Consider the following 19274-nt stretch of genomic DNA (forward strand, 5'->3'; position numbering starts at 1 on the left):
ATGGTCGTGGAGTGAGTATGGTGGAAATTGGGGAGTGGAGTGGATGGTGCGAAGGTGTGAATGGGGGAAGAGTGGACCCCCATCACGGATACCCGGGGCGGGTAGTGTAAGTGTTAGGTAGAGGGTACAGGTAAATTGTGGTTGGATATTGGCATCTGTGGTGCGGGTGACAGAATGGTATGTGGATGGGTGCGTTGGTGTTGTGGAAATGGCTGGGCGTGTAGCCTGTTAGTGTGTGTAGTTGGTTTGGGCACTCCACCACTGTAAGGATGTCGGCCAGGTGAGGCCGCAGGTGGGCTCTGGGAGCCGGTAGTAGTTGTTGTGGATGGGGCCCGAGGATCCGGAGGACGGACCCGGGTAGCCCAGTGCCAGAGGGCACCATGGGGTGACAGAGCCAGGAGAGGGGCTGTCCCCAGGTAGTTAGGTTAGGGTGAGGAGCTAGGTAAGCTCGGGTGGCAACTACAGTGGTGGAGGTGTGCAGGTGGGTAGACCTGTTGGGAGAGGTACACGTCGCAGCCCAGAAATTGTGCTAGAGCACCGGGAGATGAATCGGGGGAGTGAGACCCCAAAATTGAGGAGCACCACAGTTTGGCCAATGGGAATTGGTTATTAGAACCCGTAGTGTAAGTTGGCCAATGGATTGGCAGGGAAAGACCCCGGGTAGTGTAAAGTGTGTTAAAATCATTTAGAGGATAGTTAGGATGAAGGATCTCCTCACACCATCTGCATCCACTCACCTGAGGTGACAGGTACTCCACACCATGCCATGTTTGATTATTTTTTACTGTGCAAATGTTTGGGTTGTGAGACGCATCATGACGTGGGTGTGACATTGTGCGTAATTCCATCTCTCCCTCCTTTTGAGGATTGATGATGAATTGATGATGGCAAATTTTGAAGTAGAGGGATTGTGGTGACGAATTTGGTATAAGGGAAATATGGGGAAGACGTGACAGTAGTGACGAATTTGTAAATGGGTAGATTTTGTAAATATGGGGTAAGAGCAAGGGTAGTGTAGGTGACAGGGGGGTGACGTACGGTAGGGACGAGCTTTCTCACTTCGGCCTCCGTACGCATTTCACCTTGCATTGCCTTGTTTGACGTGTACCCTTGTGACCTTACCCCTCGCTCAATTGTCTTTCTTTTGTCTCCCACATGACCTGTGCGCCATTGGGTGCCGAGGGGAGCGTGCGTGAGGTGGCCATTGTGCGCCCGAGATTCCCAAAACCAGCACGCATTGCGTTGATGTACCACTTTATGGACCGCTGTTCGGCGGCCAAGTACCACTTGATGGACCCCAGGTTCTGGGGCAGAGCACCTCTGTTGGAGACCGGCCATAGTGGCCAGGGAATCTTGCTTGTGGACCTCGGTAAGGTGGCACCTATGCCAAACAGGTGGACCACCCTTAGTTGGCCCCTGAGGCCCTAAATAATAATAAAAAACGAACACAAGTTGTGCTTTTTATTATGTCCAAATAGGCCGCATGAAGCCAGAAGACGTCAGGAAGAACATCGGCCCAGCAGACAAGGAGAAGACCACCACCAGTTGTTTTGTTGTGTTTATTATGAACCATGGTGACTGCGCACCGAGTGGTGCTTGTGGTGCTTTTGGGTGCTTTGGTGGTATTGGTACTGGTACTGGTGCATCGATGCAATGCGTGCTGTCTCCTCCCTCCCAACAGGAATTTCTTTCTCTTGTTCCCTAAAAAGAAAAGAAAAAAACACACAGGTCCTGGGTTGCGTTGTAAATAAGAAATCACGTCATTGTAAATAATGCTCCCCACCGTAAATGTATAGTTTCAGAATAATTCCGTAATTCGGTTAGCTGTGGGCTTGAGTCTGTTAGACAGGATGCAATGCAATAGGGGGACATACTTATTTGTGTTTTAAAATTGTCACACTCAGGGTCAGGTTAATTGTAGAGGGAATTACACCTACATGTCACACTCAGTTAAGTCTAGTAGGCCCGAGGACGTGCCTGAAGAAAGGAGGGTGCAGTGTAACGATTTTGAGAAGTGTAACGGGTTTTGAGAAGTGTAACGGGTTTTGAGGAGTGTAACAATTTTGGAGGAAGGGTAACGGATGTGAAGAGTATGGTTTTGGTATGGTAACATCCTGGTAATGTAAATAATGGTCGCAGCCGTCCTAATTAATTTCATAGAACATACACGCAGGTCACGATATATCTTTTAAATAGTGTATTTCCTTATTCCATGTAGGCTAAGTATGTGTTTTCCACTAGATTGACTTTGCATTGTATCAAACAAAATAAGCGTAGGCCCTTCCAATTTCCCCAAAACCTCCCTTCCATTTGCCTTCCGCATTTTGGTCGGTTTTTCTCTTCAACCACCATTGGCCACGAGGTAAGGTTGGAGAAGAAAGGCGTGTCTCCACCTCGTCAGAAGAGGGCAGGAGTGAACCGGCCCTAACAGCCAATCAACACCGCGGTGAGTGACCCGGTAGGCGTGCCCTCGGAGCCGGCGGCTTAATTCCGCCGGAGGTGATAAAAGCGACTGTAAGGGACTGCTTTGAGAGATGACTGGAGATGAGCTGGAGAGGAGCAACGAGGCTGCACCAAGGGGAGGCCTTGAGAGATACGCTGGGGGATGACCTGGAAGAGGAGCGCAATCCACCGCAAGCCCTACCTACCTACCTGCCTGCAATATCCCCTGTCGTTGGAGAGACGCGCTGAACGGAGGGAGACGGCTCCACCCCAGGAAGAGGAGCAGGTGTGCCGAGCCAGCGCGTGACGGCCGCGGATACGCGACGGAGGTTTTCCCGCCAAAACCGCGAGGGGTTGAAAGCTGCTGCCTCCGACCTTGCCTTCCTCTCAAGCAATCAACCTCGAGCCATTACCTGCCTGCAATATCCACCGTGTGAGTGTGAACGTCCTGTCCTACTCGTTTGTCTTGGGGATTAAGTAAATGAAATAGAATAAGTTAACAATGCACTGTGTGACTGCTCTTTTCCATCTATTGCTGTAAATAATATTGGTCGCTCTAAAATATTGCTTGTGTGTGTATAATAAATCTGTTCTTCCTCCAAACTCTGTCTTTCTTCTCTCTTCTTCTCTTTCGGTCGCTTTAGAGGTTTCCCAATTGAATATCTGTAGCGCGATTAGTCAACGTTCGGTTGGAATCGGGTTCTAATCGGGGAGTAACTGTTCGGACGCGGTTAAATACACCACCGCTCGGTAAAATAACATCCAAAAACCGTGTCCGTAACAATATATATATATATACAGAAATCGGGCGCTACCTTTGACTCACCCTGTATAATATTATCGTACGTCTGGTAACAATTTAAAAAAAAAATTTTTTTGTAGACAAGGTCGAGGCTCGTGAAAGAGCTAACATTAATCACACAAAAAGTCTAACCGACACACAAAACACAAAAAATAAGGAGAGCGACAGACAAGATGGGGAGAGAGGGGGAAGGACACAAACACAACATTTGAGAGCAGGGACATCGGGAGAAATGTGGGAGCGGGAGGGCTTTGGGGGAGATGGGAGAGGTATATAACATATGAACACTGCAAGGACTTCCAGGAAAGAAGTTGGAATTTCAAAAAAAGTGGATCTGGGGTGAATTAGCAGGAGTAGAAAAGATCAAGGTTTTGGATGGGGGAAGATAAGAGATGGTGGTGAACAGCTGTTTTAAAAACCTGGAGGGAGGAGTTGGATTAAAGGGAGTGGGGGAGTTTGTTGGATGGACAGACAGTATGACAGACAGACAGACAACAATGGCTGTTGGACAGACAGTATGTAATGTTCCACCATTAACTACACTGTAATATATATATATTTGTCACTACTGTGAAGCTGTCACCAATACATCAATTTACGTAGTTAACGACAATCATTTCGGTGTGATTGGCTCTCAGGCAATTGTTGCCGCAGCCCCGCCAGCAACTGGCTGATTGGCAGGCATGGTCCCACCCACCTCTCGTTTTCCTTCACATTGTAATGTCTAGTTAAGCAGTTTTGCTTACATTTAGTGGAATCCTTTCAAGTTGCGAAGATTTTGAGTAATCATCGACCTTCCTACCATAAAATGCAGGAGATTCGTGTTCAAACCAAGTCCTTTTCTTGAACCAATTTTGAGTTAGGCTATCTGAAAAGAAGAATAAGAAGAATTGCAATCGGGCTATTTTGATTCAGTCAGTTTTGAAGTTCTGCGATGTTGTCCAAATGTTTAATAAGTGTTATTGAATGTGAAGTCAATTGAACAGACTACTGGTAGGGTACTTTATAGGTTGATAAGTTTGTACCTTGTGAGATTTTTTTGGAGGATTTCTGCTGTATTAAACATATGAGGTTTTCGTGTCATCCTTCCATATGATCGGAAGTCTAGAGACTTTCTGATTCCGTCAGAAGTAGAACTTAGAATATAAAACAACGTCTGGGGCTCTCAGGAGAGCTTATAATGTAGGCTGTTATGTAATTTCGTGTCAAATGTTTGTTAAAAGCAAACTTTTACTTGATTTTGTATATTTAGGTTGTAAAGATTTTTTTTAAAATAGCGTGGCGTTTTTTTCGAACATGATAAAGGTCCCAAATCCAATATGGCCGCCTGAAATGAAAATAGACACTCATTATGGAATAATTGGCATTAAACATTAGTTGTAGTTGCTGGTGTGAATTCAGTTATTATGTTGATACCATATTTATGATGACAGATACCTAAACAAATTATATTATGGATAAGAAATACTATATGACGGCCATTTTGGATTTTAAAATGGCCGCCGTGAAGTACAGACTTGGCATTTAATATGGAATATATTTTTTTCTTGACTTGGGTTTACTTTCTGAACTCAGTATATCAATCTGGTGAGTTTCTTTTATGCTTCGGTGATTTCTTTGTTAAAAGAACCATGTCACTGATTGTCTTCCACAGCACGAAGTCAATAACAGGATAACATCACAGGTGGCATGACAAAATGTAAGGACAGGTACATTTGACGATTGGCTTCACAATCGTGTATATAAGGGTTGTTGCGTTCTGTATTTGTGGAAAACAACTGCTGCACGTCTACAAAAGTTATTGCCGCTTCCTCTGGAGATGGTCCGTCAACTCGACAATGCTGTTTGTCATGGAGTGGTGGCTTTACGAAATTCTGGCATGAAACAGCATGCTATTGCTCGGCAGTATGGCATCACTCAAGGTCAGGTGTCAAAGATCCTGAAACGAAATGCTCAGAGGGGTGTCCCTACTCCAATACCGAGGCCAGGACGTCCCCACAGAACCACAAGGAGAGATGATCGCCAGCTGCACCGGTTAGTCTGCAATGGCCGGACCAAGTCAGCTAATCGGCTTCGGGCTGAGTGGCAGCAACTGACAAATGTGCCTGTATCCAGAAGGCTAGTCAATCAACGACTGGTTCAAGCAGGCTATCATGCCAGGCGTCCCCTGAGAAAGCCACGCCTGACCAGACAACACCGCCAGCGTTGATTGCAGTGGGCCAGAGAGCACCGTCAATGGCAGCCAGGACACTGGAATCACGTGACCTTCAGTGACGAGTCTAGATTTCTGGTCTATCGTCAAGATGGCCACAACCGAGTGCGCAGACAAGTGCATGAAGCCTACAACAAAGATTGTATTGTGCCAAGAGTCCAAGCTGGAGGTGGTGGGGTGACCGTTTGGGCTGCTTTTCATGCAGGGGGCAAAACTGACCTGGTTGTTCTGAATGGAAACCTGAATCAGTTCAAGTACAGGGCCATTCTGGAAGAAACATTGCTTCCATTTGCTTGTGCAGCCTTTCGAGGAAACTTTGTCTTCCAAGATGACAATGCACGGCCTCATCGTGCTCGCATGATCCAACATTTTCTTGCTGACCGTGGTGTCGAGCATATGGAGTGGCCTGCCATGTCCCCGGATATGAATCCGATAGAGAACTTGTGGGCAGAATTAACGCGTCAAATCGACAACTTGGACAAGCAGCCTGCCTCTGTGCGTGAGTTGCAGCAGGCTATTTTCACTGCATGGCAAGCGATTCCTGTCCAAACCTTGGCAAATCTCGTGAACAGCATGCCTCGACGTGTACGTGCTCTCCTGAATGCTCGTGGGGGTTACACGAAGTACTGAACTGTAATTTTACTGTCTGTAATCCCAGTCATAATTTAACTTTTGTTTTTGTTGAAATTTTTTTTGGCTAATGTTCAAGATAGAGATACTTCTGGAAAACGTACAGAAGTTTAAAACAGTACTGTCCATGAATTGAGTTCGATATCAGTTTACATCACTTTCAAGGATCAATTTCTTTGCTTCGAAATGTCAAATGTGGTTTTTGTTTCTTTTAAAGGTCACATTAACAAAATCTAGAATAATTTCAACATAAATCTAATGAACTTTTGGTTCTAAGTCATCTTGAAAAGTAAGTTCACCCCCACAAAAAAAATTATTCCATATTAAATGCCAAGTCTGTATATAGGTAGCATATCGATGGTATGTCAAAGCAAATACATGTACATGCATAATCGTACATTTGGAGAGGAAAATGCAAACAATTCGCATGATTTATTCACAATAAACATTCCAAATGAACAAGCATTGTAGCAAAACAGAATAGAGTGCACATCCCTGTTTATAAGGTGTGTGTTGAATATATCCCATTCTTACCAGTAGAGGCTTACTGTAAGATCAGGCCAATCATAAGATTTTCTGCACTGAAGGTTCCATCTCACCCTCACCAGCCACCCCTAATGGGATGACCTACCACAGTTGTATTAATGAGGAAAGAATATTAGGGTGGCACATCTAGACCTTATAAACAGAGACTAACCCTATCTTTTGTGTATATATATATATATATATATATATATATATATATATATATATATATATATATATATATATATATATATATATATATATATATATATATATATATATATTGTATATATGTATATATATATATATATATGTATATGTATATATATATATATATATATATATATATATATATATAAAGGAGGAGTGTGTGTGTGTGTGTGTGTGTGTGTGTGTGTGTGTGTGTGTGTGTGTCTGTCTGGATGTCCGCTTATAACTCAAGAACTACACATCGGAGAAAAGTTTTAGACACAGATTCAGAATCAGCATAAAATCCCGGTGGTTTTAGGCTACGTTTTATTTTAATATCAATGGTTTAAAAAAATCGCGTCACCTGTAATTCCATGGTGTAGTTTGTGGCGGCGCTCGACGTTCGGGGTGTATTGCAATGGTTTGTCGGGTTTGGCTGTGGGTCCAGAATAGCTCCCATTTCCTTATGTTCTTCCACTTTTATTTTGATTCTTCTGTTACAACGCCTTCCTTATCTACCTTATATCCCCCCGACGAGGCCTCTACATAATTTCATGCGGCAGAATTTCGTGCATTTTGAGTGAAAGAAGTGAGACGAAGTTGTAGGAGGAAGAAGAGGCGCGGTCACTGTGGAGTGTGGAGGCCTCGATCGTGAGTGGAAATGGCGGGAATTGCGTTTGTAACGCAAAGTAAAGGATCTGCATTCATTTCTGAACTTGCATTGGTGGATTGTTATACATCTGCATTATTTTTCATAAAAAAACTTTATGTGGAACTTGAAGGCTCCAAGCACGGACTATATATATAGCCCTCATTGAGGTAAAAATAAAAGTAACTAGAACTGCCACTTTGAAACTGCTGGCAGTGATGACCGGTTTACTCGCACCCACTTTTGATGCAACCCCACTGTTGATACAACCCCACTTTTCATACAACCCCACTTGTGATACAACCCCACTTTCATTGGACATGCTTTGACACAACCCCCTTGGATACAACCCCGACACACACACACACACACACACACACACACACACACACACACACATCCCCCCTACCCCCTCCCACACACACACCCACACCCCTCCCCCCACATGCACACCCTTCCAAACACACACACACACCCACACACACACACACACACACACCCACACACACACATCCCTCCCCCCCCCCCACACACACACACACATCCCTCCCCTCACACACACACACACACATCCCCCCTACACACACACACACACACACACACACACACACACATGCACACACACATACACACATCCCCCATAACCCCACCCACACCCCTACCCCCAAACACACACACACACACACACACAACCAACCCCCCCCCCCCCACCTACACACAAACACACACATACATCCCTCCACCCCCCCCACACACACACATCCCCCCTACACACACACACGCTTATTTTTCAAGATAAGCAGGTTGCAAGGTCAGACATATATATGGTGGCGGCCATCTTGGATTTTGACGTGGCGACCCAATTTTCGATAGCGTTCTTCCTTGTGCCTAGATACACCCACACACCAAATTAGAAGTTGCTACTTCGCTTATTTTTCAAGATATGCAGGTTGCAAGGTTCAGACATACATGGTGGCGGCCATCTTGGATTTTGCCGTGGCGACCCAATTTTCAATAGCTGGCGCATGCGCAGATGGGTTGCACTGCGATGCCACTGAAAAGCGACTGAGAAAACCGCGCATGCGCAGATCGCGGACATGATTCATTTCGATTTATATCTTTATTTAATTTCCGAAAAGACGTCTGAATTCGAAAATCGCGTGATGACGTCACGACGTAAATGCATTTCTTCATATAACTTCAGATCGGCTGGATGGATTGTGACGAAATAAACGGCATCGTGTAGGGCATTTATTTGCGCAAATTTCAAGACCAATTACGACCATGACAGCCATTTCCTTCTCGCACAGCACCTTACGTAATATGTGGATGGATGTTTGCATATGCGCAAATGGGCCATTGTATTTTCGTGTATTACATACGCGCCTTGATGGGCTTACTTTCAGTGAAATACGATCGAGTTAAAAATAGTCAGAATTTGAGCAAATCTGTTTCATTCGTTTGTTAATATGCCTCAGCTATTGACAAAGCTGCAATTATAATTTTTTTTGCGGTTCAAATGACCGCGGGAGATCGCGTTATCGTGAGCACGTACTGGAAAGACAAAATGGTGTGTTTCTTCTTCTTTCAACAATAAAGACTTATAGCTTCGCGACCGTACATCCAATCATCTTGAAATTTTGCACACTTGTTACTCTTCATGACTTCTACTGCAGTATGAAGTTTCACGTCGATCAATAAAGCGATTCAAGAGATATCCATTTTTTTTTAAAAAATCGTTTAATTAACGATATCTGCCAAACCACGTGACCTATCGCAAATTCTAAAATGACATTTTAGTAGACTGACATGCTGAACAGACCTGTGAAGTTTCTCCTCGATTGGATCAAAAATGAGGAAGGAGCTAGGTTTTAAAGGTTCATGCTTAAAACGTCATAACTCTGAAACCATGTGTCGGATGATGTCGTGCTCGCTGACTTTTTTGTTCGTCATGAGTATGCGATGCCGCTTGCAAAGTTTGGCCTCGATCTGTTCAGCCGTTGCAGAGAAAAAGCGGTTTTCGTGTTTTCACGAAAAACAATATGGCTGCCGAACCACGTGACCTACGACGTCATATTTACCATTAAAATATTCTATAGACCGAGTCCCTCCTATGGTGAAAATTTTATCTCAATCGGCCCTATTATTGCAGAGAAAATGTTTTTTAAAGGAAATTAAAACTTAAAATGGCAATAGCACTCACTGTGAGACGTGGCCTGGCAGGACAAAATGGTGTGTTTCTTCTTCTTTCAACAATAAAGACTTATAGCTTCGCGACCGTACATCCAATCATCTTGAAATTTTGCACACTTGTTACTCTTCATGACTTCTACTAGAATATGAAGTTTCACGTCGATCAATAAAGCGATTCAAGAGATATCCATTAAAAAAAAAATCGTTTAATTAACGATATCTGCCAAACCACGTGACCTATCGCAAATTCTAAAATGACATTTTAGTAGACTGACATGCTGAACAGAGCTGTGAATTTTCTCCTCGATTGGATCAAAAATGAGGGAGGAGCTAGGTTTTAAAGGTTCATGCTTAAAAACGTCATAACTCTGAAACCATGTGTCGGATGATGTCGTGCTCGCTGACTTTTTTGTTCGTCATGGGCATGCGATTCTGCTTGCAAAGTTTGGCCTCGATCTGTTCAGCCGTTGCAGAGAAAAATGGATTTTCGTGTTTTCACGAAAAACAAGATGGCGGCCGAACCACGTGACCTGCGACGTCACAATTACCATTAAAATATTCTACAGACCGAGTGCCTCCTATGGTGAAAATTTTATCTCAATCGGCCCTATTATTGCAGAGAAAATGTTTTTTAAAGGAAATTAAAACTGAAAATGGCAAAAGCACTGGGAGATGTGGCCTGGCAGGACAAAATGGTGTGTTTGTTCCTCTTTCAACAATAAAGACTTTAGCTTCGCGACCGTACATCCAATCATCTTGAAATTTTGCGCACTTGTTCCACCCGATGAGAGCTACATTGTATTAAAAATTCAAGTCGATCCATGCAGTGGTTCAAGAGTTACAAGCTTTTTAAAATTTAACTTCCATTATTTATTGCGGCCAAACCATGTGACTTAAAAAAACGTCTCAAGTAACGATTAAACATCCCCCCATGAGGAACACTTGTGTAAAGTTTCCACTCGATACCTCCACAAATTATGGAGGTGATTCCATTTCTAGTTTGAGATTTGAAAACGTCATAACTCTGAAACCACGTGTCGGATGACGTCGTGCTCGCTGACTTTTTTGTTTGTCATGGGTATCCGAATACGCATGCCAAGTTTGGGCTCGATCCGTTCAGCCGTTGCGGAGAAAAAGGGTTTTTTGTGTTTTTTCACGGAAAACAAGATGGCGGCCGAACCATGTGACGTATGACTTCGAAAATTTTCGCATTCTGAGTTTTTTTTAACTAAGCGTCTGGGGGAAAAAATCTCTTTTTCGGGGGAGAAAAACTGTGTTTGACGAATTCTAACCTCTTAACGTTAGCATTTTTGATATACTCAATACACATGTTTTTTGTTCCCATTGCAGAGTTCTTTAGAATGAGCCATTCCTCAAATTTTTCCATTGAGCCGTTTCGGAGATACAGAGGGGCAAAGTTGAAGGTGTTTTACAAGATGGCGCCCATACCACGTGACCTATGACGTCATCATTAGCATTTAAAAATTCTACGAGCCTAGCCGATCATTTGATGAAAATTTCCTGTCAATCCGTCCAGCGGTTGCTGAGAAACTTAATTATGAAGTTTTCGGAGGTGCAAAATAGCGTGGAAGAATAATAAGAAAAACTCTAGCAGTAATAATAGGTTACTCTCCATTTCATGGAGAGTAAACCTAAAAAGCCTGCTATCGCTTGCCAAGCTAGCCGTTCCCCCCTCCCCCTCCCTCCCCCTCCCCCCTCTCCCTCCCCTCTCCCCTCCCACTCCCCTCCCCCTCCCCCTCCCCCTCCCCTCCCCCCTCACCCCCCATCTCCCTCCCCCCTCCCTCCTTCCCCTCCACTCCCCCCTCCCCTCCCCCTCCCCCTCCACTCCCCCCTCCCCCTCCCCTTCGCCTCCCCTCCCCTCCCCCTCCCCCTCACCTCCCCCCTCCCCCTCACCTCCCCCCTCCCCCTCCCCCTCCCCTACCCCTCCCCCTCCCCTCTCCTCCTTCCCCTCCCTCCTCTTCTCCCCTCTCCTCCTCCCCCTCCCTCCTCTTCTCCCCTCTCCTCCTCCTCCTCCCTCCTCTTCTCCCCTCCCCCCCTCTTCTCCCCTCCCCCTCTCTTCTCCCCTCCCCCTCTCTTGTCCCCTCCCCCTCTCTTGTCCCCTCCCCACCCTCCCCTCACCTCCCCCCCCCGTTCCCTTCCCCTCCCCTTCCTCCTCCCCTCTCCTCCCCCGCCCGGCAGAGTTCCTCTCTTTATCTCGGTAGTCCGGTCATAGAGGATGGCAACATATCTTTCTAGACTCGGACTTCCTGCGGCCAAGGCCGGTGGCAATTTTATGGATGGCAAGGAAGCGGTAGCTTTTACCAGTGCCAATGGCAATCCAGAGTTCCTCCACACCGTGTGACTGGTAGGTAAAGTAGTGTGCTATTGCCAAGACCACAATATCAGAATCTACAGTTCGAATCGATACCCGTTTTCTCCCCTTTTTCACGGCATCCAGGACATTTTTTTGGATTTTTTGAATTTTCTGAATTTTTGGGCGCCCCTCAGGAAAACATAGGTCCATACTACATCTGTGCCAAATTTGGTGCTTTCCTGAAAAAATGAACGATGCTTCCTCTTAACTGCCTAACTATTCCCTCGGATGGTCATTAAACTTGGTGTTCTGTCTGCCGGCATAAGTTGGTGGATGTTAAAAACCCCACGATGTCCTTTGGGAAGTGTGGGGGAGCTATCCCCAGCACCCCAAACAAATTACAAATTCCTCCCTTGACTGTACGTAGCAGGTAGTCTGGTCTTTTTGGAGGTTCCGTTGCACCGGGTTACACTGCTTGCAATTGTAGTGTGTGTACGCTGTTTGGGCAACAGCTTCTGCATTACCAGCAAATTGACCATGTCTTTCGCACGGTTCATGTAAAAAGGACTCTTTGTGTACGATGTACAACCAACACACGAAGATATTGGATGTCAAAGTCGGATAACTCTGCAAACCTGGTGATAGGACCCAGTATGATTACAGAAATCCATTGTTATTGAAATTGGAGCTTCATTGCGAATGCTGGTGGAACAGAGACTGGTGCATGGCTTAGATTCACCCACAGGCAGGAAGGATCATTATGGATAAAAATACATGGCTGGGAAACTCCAGGATACAACAACTGCACGACAACAAACACATGAACTTTGGAGAGAAATATCGGTGTTCATGTGGCAATTCCCACCTTTTCAGGCAGGATAGAGATGGATGAACACTGGAGTAATGACCGTTCTGAGTGAGGGAAAATAATTCCAGAGAAATAGTCACCTTCTTGGGAAGAGTAGTATGGCAAGAATTGAGGTCCGATACAGGACATCGGGAATGAAAGTAGGAACAAGAAAGAGCAATCAGAGATTGCAAACCCTCGCCAGGGTGTATTTTCAGTGGTTTTTAAGGCTTTAGTGTTAAAATAAATATGGCGACCGAACCACGTGACCAATGCCGTCATAATTATTTTTTTTCTAAACGAATTTATTCCTATATTATGCTCAAGAAATGTCATCTTGATCGGATGAAGTTTTGTACTTGTCGAATTATGACGTCATAGCGGAGGCACCTATGACATCATCATTAACATCTTTTATTCCCCATGGAGAGTTCTTTACAATGAGCCAAGTCTCATTTTTTTCTATGCAGCACTTTCGGAGATATAGAGGTGCAAAGTTTTTCGATTTTTCCAAAATGGCGGCCGAACCACGTGACCTATAACGTCATAAATATAAAAAATTATACAGGTAGAGTTGCATCTATTGTGAAAATTTCATCTCAATCAGACCAGCGGTTGCAGAGAAAATCATATTTATTCTGTGCGGACAAACAAACACAGACAAATGCAATACCCTCCACTCAGGCGAGGGTAATAAGGGTGGAAAATAATGTATGAGGGCGTATGTGAATAAGCAGTTATAGTCAAGGCAGAGGGAATTGTGGGATGTAAATAAGTGGTTTTGCTAAGTTGGTTGGAATGGACTCAATCCTACTTGTGCGTGGCAGTGTTCATCACGCCATTCTGAAAGCAGGTCTGACCTGTAGTTTGTTGTACAGTAGCTGGAACGAGTTTTGCAGAAGTGTCTTTACCTCCGCCACCAATGGTGGATGGAGGTTGTTTTCACCCCTGTCTGTCTGTTTGTTACTTGCAAAGTCGAAGATTTTTCAAGTATATTGGTCAGTTGTGTTTGTTATTCCGTCTGTTTGTTTGTCACTCGCCTACAGGTCACAATTCCAAACTGATTGTCATGAAAATTTACCAAGTTGTAGAGGTCAAATCGACAAATCGGTCGTCACAATTGAGAGCTTATTGATTTTGAGGTCAAAGGTCATCTCGAGGTCAAATTTCTAAAATCGCCATTTTTCATCCGATTGACTTGAAATTGAACTGCAGTTACACATTGAGTCACGAAATTGGGAAACCAATTATTTTTGAGGTCAAAAGGTCGAAGGTCAACTCAAGGTCTAACTTCCCAAATCATCAATGTTCATCTGAAAACCCATCAATTTTAATCTGATTTACTTGAAATGTTAACAGCATTTGCACAGTGCTTCACTGAATTGGGAAACAAACTACTTTGAGGTCAAAAAGTCAAAAGTCAACTCTACATCAAACTTCTAAAATCAATTCTCATTTGACAAATTGTCAATTTTTTATCCAATTGATTTGAAAATTGAACAGCATTTGCACATTGAGTCACGAAATTGGGAAACCAATTATTTTTGAGGTCAAAAGGTCGAAGGTCAACTCAAGGTCTAACTTCCCAAATCATCAATGTTCATCTGAAAACCCATCAATTTTAATCTGATTTACTTGAAATGTTAACAGCATTTGCACAGTGCTTCACTGAATTGGGAAACAAACTACTTTGAGGTCAAAAAGTCAAAAGTCAACTCTACATCAAACTTCTAAAATCAATTCTCATTTGACAAATTGTCAATTTTTTATCCAATTGATTTGAAAATTGAACAGCATTTGCACATTGAGTCACGAAATTGGGAAACCAATTATTTTTGAGGTCAAAAGGTCGAAGGTCAACTCAAGGTCTAACTTCCCAAATCATCAATGTTCATCTGAAAACCCATCAATTTTAATCTGATTTACTTGAAATGTTAACAGCATTTGCACAGTGCTTCACTGAATTGGGAAACAAACTACTTTGAGGTCAAAAAGTCAAAAGTCAACTCTACATCAAACTTCTAAAATCAATTCTCATTTGACAAATTGTCAATTTTTTATCCAATTGATTTGAAAATTGAACAGCATTTGCACATTGAGTCACGAAATTGGGAAACCAATTATTTTTGAGGTCAAAAGGTCGAAGGTCAACTCAAGGTCTAACTTCCCAAATCATCAATGTTCATCTGAAAACCCATCAATTTTAATCTGATTTACTTGAAATGTTAACAGCATTTGCACAGTGCTTCACTGAATTGGGAAACAAACTACTTTGAGGTCAAAAAGTCAAAAGTCAACTCTACATCAAACTTCTAAAATCAATTCTCATTTGACAAATTGTCAATTTTTTATCCAATTGATTTGAAAATTGAACAGCATTTGCACATTGAGTCACTAATTAGGGAAACCAACTATTTTTGAGGTCAAAACATCAAAGGTCAACTTTAGGTCAAACTTCCAAAATAAATTTTTATCTGAAAAATCATCACTTTTCATTATATTGATTCGAGTTTTGATCAAGATCGTCAATTTTAATCTTGATGAGATGCACAATTTGATGGATCAATGGCAACCTTTTTTGGGGGGAGGGGGGTGGATTTTGCAAATATGATGCTCTACATGACATCCTTTTTTTTTTGTTTGTTTGTTTGTCTGTGAACAAGATATCTCAAAAAGTTGTGCACGGATTCGGACGAAATTTGGCGGAGATGTAGTGTATGTGACAAGGACGAAATTATTAGATTTTGGTGAAGATCTGGATTCGGATCCGGCTAGTATAAATTTTTAAGTGATTTTTCACCATTGAGTGATAGGGCTAAAAAGGATATATAGCAGGATATCTCAAAAGGTTATAGATGGATTTGGACGAAACTTGGTGGACAGGTTGTGTGTGTGATAAAGAAGAATCGATTCAATTTTGGTGAAGATCTGGATCCAGCTCGTATAATTTTAAAAGTGATTCTTCACCATTGGGTGATGGGGCCAACAACGATATATAACAGGATATCCCAAAAAGTTGTGGACGGATGATTTTGATAGAATGTGATCCTGTATTGTGATTTTTTGGTCTACTCTGGGATAAAAAACGTAAACTGTTCACCTGTCTAAAAACGTAAATGCAAACTATGCTCTCTACTGAGTGCCGTTCTAGTTTTCATTATTAATTCGCAAATCTGTTGTTTTGTTGCAGTCGGAGGCAAGGTGTTTCTGTGGGGTGACAACTCCAAGGGCCAGATTCTTCAGGCCGATAAGGCTTTCGTACCTCACCCAATGTCCCCTGATCTCTCCTTCCTCGAAGAAAAGGTTTCTTCCATGGCCAGCGGTTGGTCTCACATCGTTGTGAATACAGGTATTATATGCAAGGAAAAACACACATGGGAGAAGGCAATTTTCCCAGAACAGGCAGCCATATTGTCTTCCCAACACAAAATGTGTGTATTCATACCTCAATGCAAGAATGTGTGTTATGCACCACAATGACTATTTAGGATCTGTTAATTTAACCACTAAATTGGGATGCCAACCCGTCATAGCCCATGGTTTTCAAAACACATATATTCATACATTATATTAGAACTGAGCCGATTAGAAAATTTGACTGTAACTGATGAAAAAAACAAATCGACCAATACGACTATAAAGTGATAAATAATGATGTCATAGTGCATTGTCAATGGTGAACTACCGTGTGCTCATTACCACCACCACCAAAGGTGGGCGAAAGTTACGTTTTCACCACGCTTGTCTGTGAACAGGATATCTCAAGAGGTTGTGGATGAATTCGGACAAAATTTGGTGGAGAGGTTGGGTGTGTGACAAGGACTAAATGATTAGATTTTTAGTAAAGATCCAGATCTGGATACTATCATTTTAAAGTGATTCTTCACTATTGAATGATCGGGCCCAAAATGATATATAGCAAGATATCTCAAAAAGTTGTGGACGGCTTCTGATGAAACTTGGTGGACAGATTGGGTGTGTTACAAAGACGAATTGATTCGATTTTGGTGAAGATCCGAATTGGGGAAAGTTTTTAATTTTCTCAAGTGATTCTTTGCCATTGAGAGATGCAACGATATATAGCATGATATTTCAAAAAGTTGTGAACGTGTTCTGACCAAATTAGGTGGGTGAGTTGGATAGGTGACAAGACCAAGCCGATTAGATTTTGGTTCAGGTCCGGATCCACATCCGACCTATCAGTGGGATACGAAAGTAAACTGTTCAGCCTGGCGGAGGTACGCTCTGTACTGAATGCCTTTCTAGTTCAAGAAGCTATTGACGGATATAAAATTAAGCATTTCATACTTGTCTGGTTGTATGAAAAGCAACTTTTATGCAAAATACAATACAGGGAGGCCCAGCACTAATTTGATAAAGCGGGTTAATCAGAAAACAATTTCAAATAATGCTGGACTTTGGCATCATGCAGCAAAACATGAACACCATGAACCGGAAATGCAGTATGCACTTATAACGTACCTATACATTAACGTGTTATATAATGGGGCTGTTAATGACTGCATGCGTAATGTGCCCCGTTTGCTCGGGGGCCCAGAATATACTGTTGGCCCACCATTTATATGTGAAAAAATAAATTTCACTGACGTTTTGATACACTCGGGTGGGTACACCTGAAACGTATGACGTCAAGACATACGTACTTGGCCAGGAATGAGATACAGTAGGTTTTAACTTTTAACCTTAGTAGCGTACGAGTGATCATGTTTTCATTTGTACGAGCACCTGTTTCTAAAGCAATTATTATTTAGCCTGTCCCCCGCTCAGCAGGAGATGGGATTTTGCAATCACTTGCATGCGTGATGTTGGTTGTTATCTCCATTTGTGGGTTTCAGGAGGTGGAACAGAGTCCTCCCAGGACCCAAAGTATCCATATCCGCGTCGGTAAGGGATCACGGTTCATGGACCAAGCTGTTCAACTTTTTCAGAGTTTTGTTCCAAGGGCTCTTTTCAGGATCATCACCAAACCCTGGATTGCCTCCAGTTGTGGTTCATTTGTGGTAATATTCCAAGGGATGGTTTTTAGCGGCGACGAGCAGCTCTATGAGAGGACCGCGTTGTTGTTCTTGTTGTTGGGGTGCCTTTTTGATTAGCGCATGTATGTGTATTAGCGCATTAGCACACACTGTGGTCATGTACCAAATGTATCCAAATGTATACACTCGGACATGTGTTGGTATGAGGTAAGAACATCGCGGACCAAAATCGCGATTTGTTTGAAGAAACCAGAATAAATTTAGCAACAAAGACAACATGAATGTTTTCATATCAATCTCGTTTCACAGAACTTTTTTACTTTCAAATCACTTTCATCACACCACACCAAACAGAACCACAGAACCACACCACTGGTTTCACAGAACCACACCCACATTCAAATCCCCTACCGACCAAGCCCGTTTCAAATTATCCCTCTGCCACCCAGAATTAACATTAATAAATAACATTAATGAATTAACATTAACATTAACAGAAATAACTTTCACGTCCATACTTTATATGTAATCAGTTGATGAAGCATGCTGCGTCGCAAAACAAAGGACAAGACCAGAACTGAAAGACAAAAAGACGCTAGTGCATGCGTATAATTTAATGACTGGTAGAATTTGGTAGCACATATTGCAACGGATATCCTCATGATTCTACACGTCGCAGCTGGTGACCACACTGTGGTCATTTTTCTCTTGTTTTTAATCTCTGTGAGGTTCTTCTTCATCATTCATGTTGCTCCAATTTATCACTGGTACAATTTTGATGCTCCTCAGCTTCCAAAATCTCTTAACCTCATTTTTGAGGTCTGGTATTTGGTCATTTTCTTGATTTCTGCGTTGTTTAGGCCAAAATTGCTGGGTACTGATATCTCGATCATCAATGCTGTCTTTTCCTTTTTGTTCCTGAGTACAATGTCTGGACGCAATGCTTTGTTTTCTATGTTTACGCTCGATGGAATCATCAGGTCGTACGTGAGCATGACATCCTCATTTTCAATGATTGCCCTTAGTTTGTATTTCCATGAGTTTTCTGGTACTGGGATGTTTAAATTTTTTCAGATATGCCAATGAGTGACTTTATATACGTTGTTGTGCTGTTGTGTGTAAAGTTGTTCTGATGATAGTTTTTTTGCATCCCGAGAGAAGGTGACGAGTACTTCCTGTTTCTGTCTTGCAGAATGTACACTTGTCCGTCTGACTAAGTCCCGCCATCTTTTTTAATCCATTGGTGTAGTGTTCTTGATCTTGGGCATTTATTATAGTCCGTGGGCTGAGTAGGGTTTACATGCACCCCCCCCCCCCCCCCACAACTTAACTTCCCGGGTATGTCCATGTACCCCCCGCCCTAGGGGTTAGGAAAAACCATGTTAACAGAAAAAAACTCATTCCCTCATAGTTTGACCTCTGGTGACCTCATTAGTGACCTCATTTGCATATAACACATATCATTGTAAAGAGT

The 19274-nt window shown here is 42.9% G+C and overlaps 1 protein-coding gene across 8 annotated transcripts in view; it reads left to right on the forward strand.

The window, feature by feature from the left end:
- The window catches only part of SERGEF (secretion regulating guanine nucleotide exchange factor), a 373010-nt gene that overhangs the window by 145521 nt on the left and 208215 nt on the right, over nt 1-19274 (forward strand). For all 8 annotated transcript variants that reach the window (XM_078782347.1, XM_068123300.2, XM_078782343.1 and 5 more), the window contains exon 9: nt 15994-16152. In XM_078782347.1, the coding sequence (XP_078638473.1) occupies nt 15994-16152 (159 nt within the window). The remainder of the gene's footprint in view (nt 1-15993; nt 16153-19274) is intronic.

This window comes from Myxine glutinosa, chromosome 7 (assembly GCF_964187855.1).
Source record: "Myxine glutinosa chromosome 7, kmMyxGlut1.1, whole genome shotgun sequence".
NCBI classification, from domain to species: Eukaryota; Metazoa; Chordata; class Myxini; order Myxiniformes; family Myxinidae; genus Myxine; species Myxine glutinosa.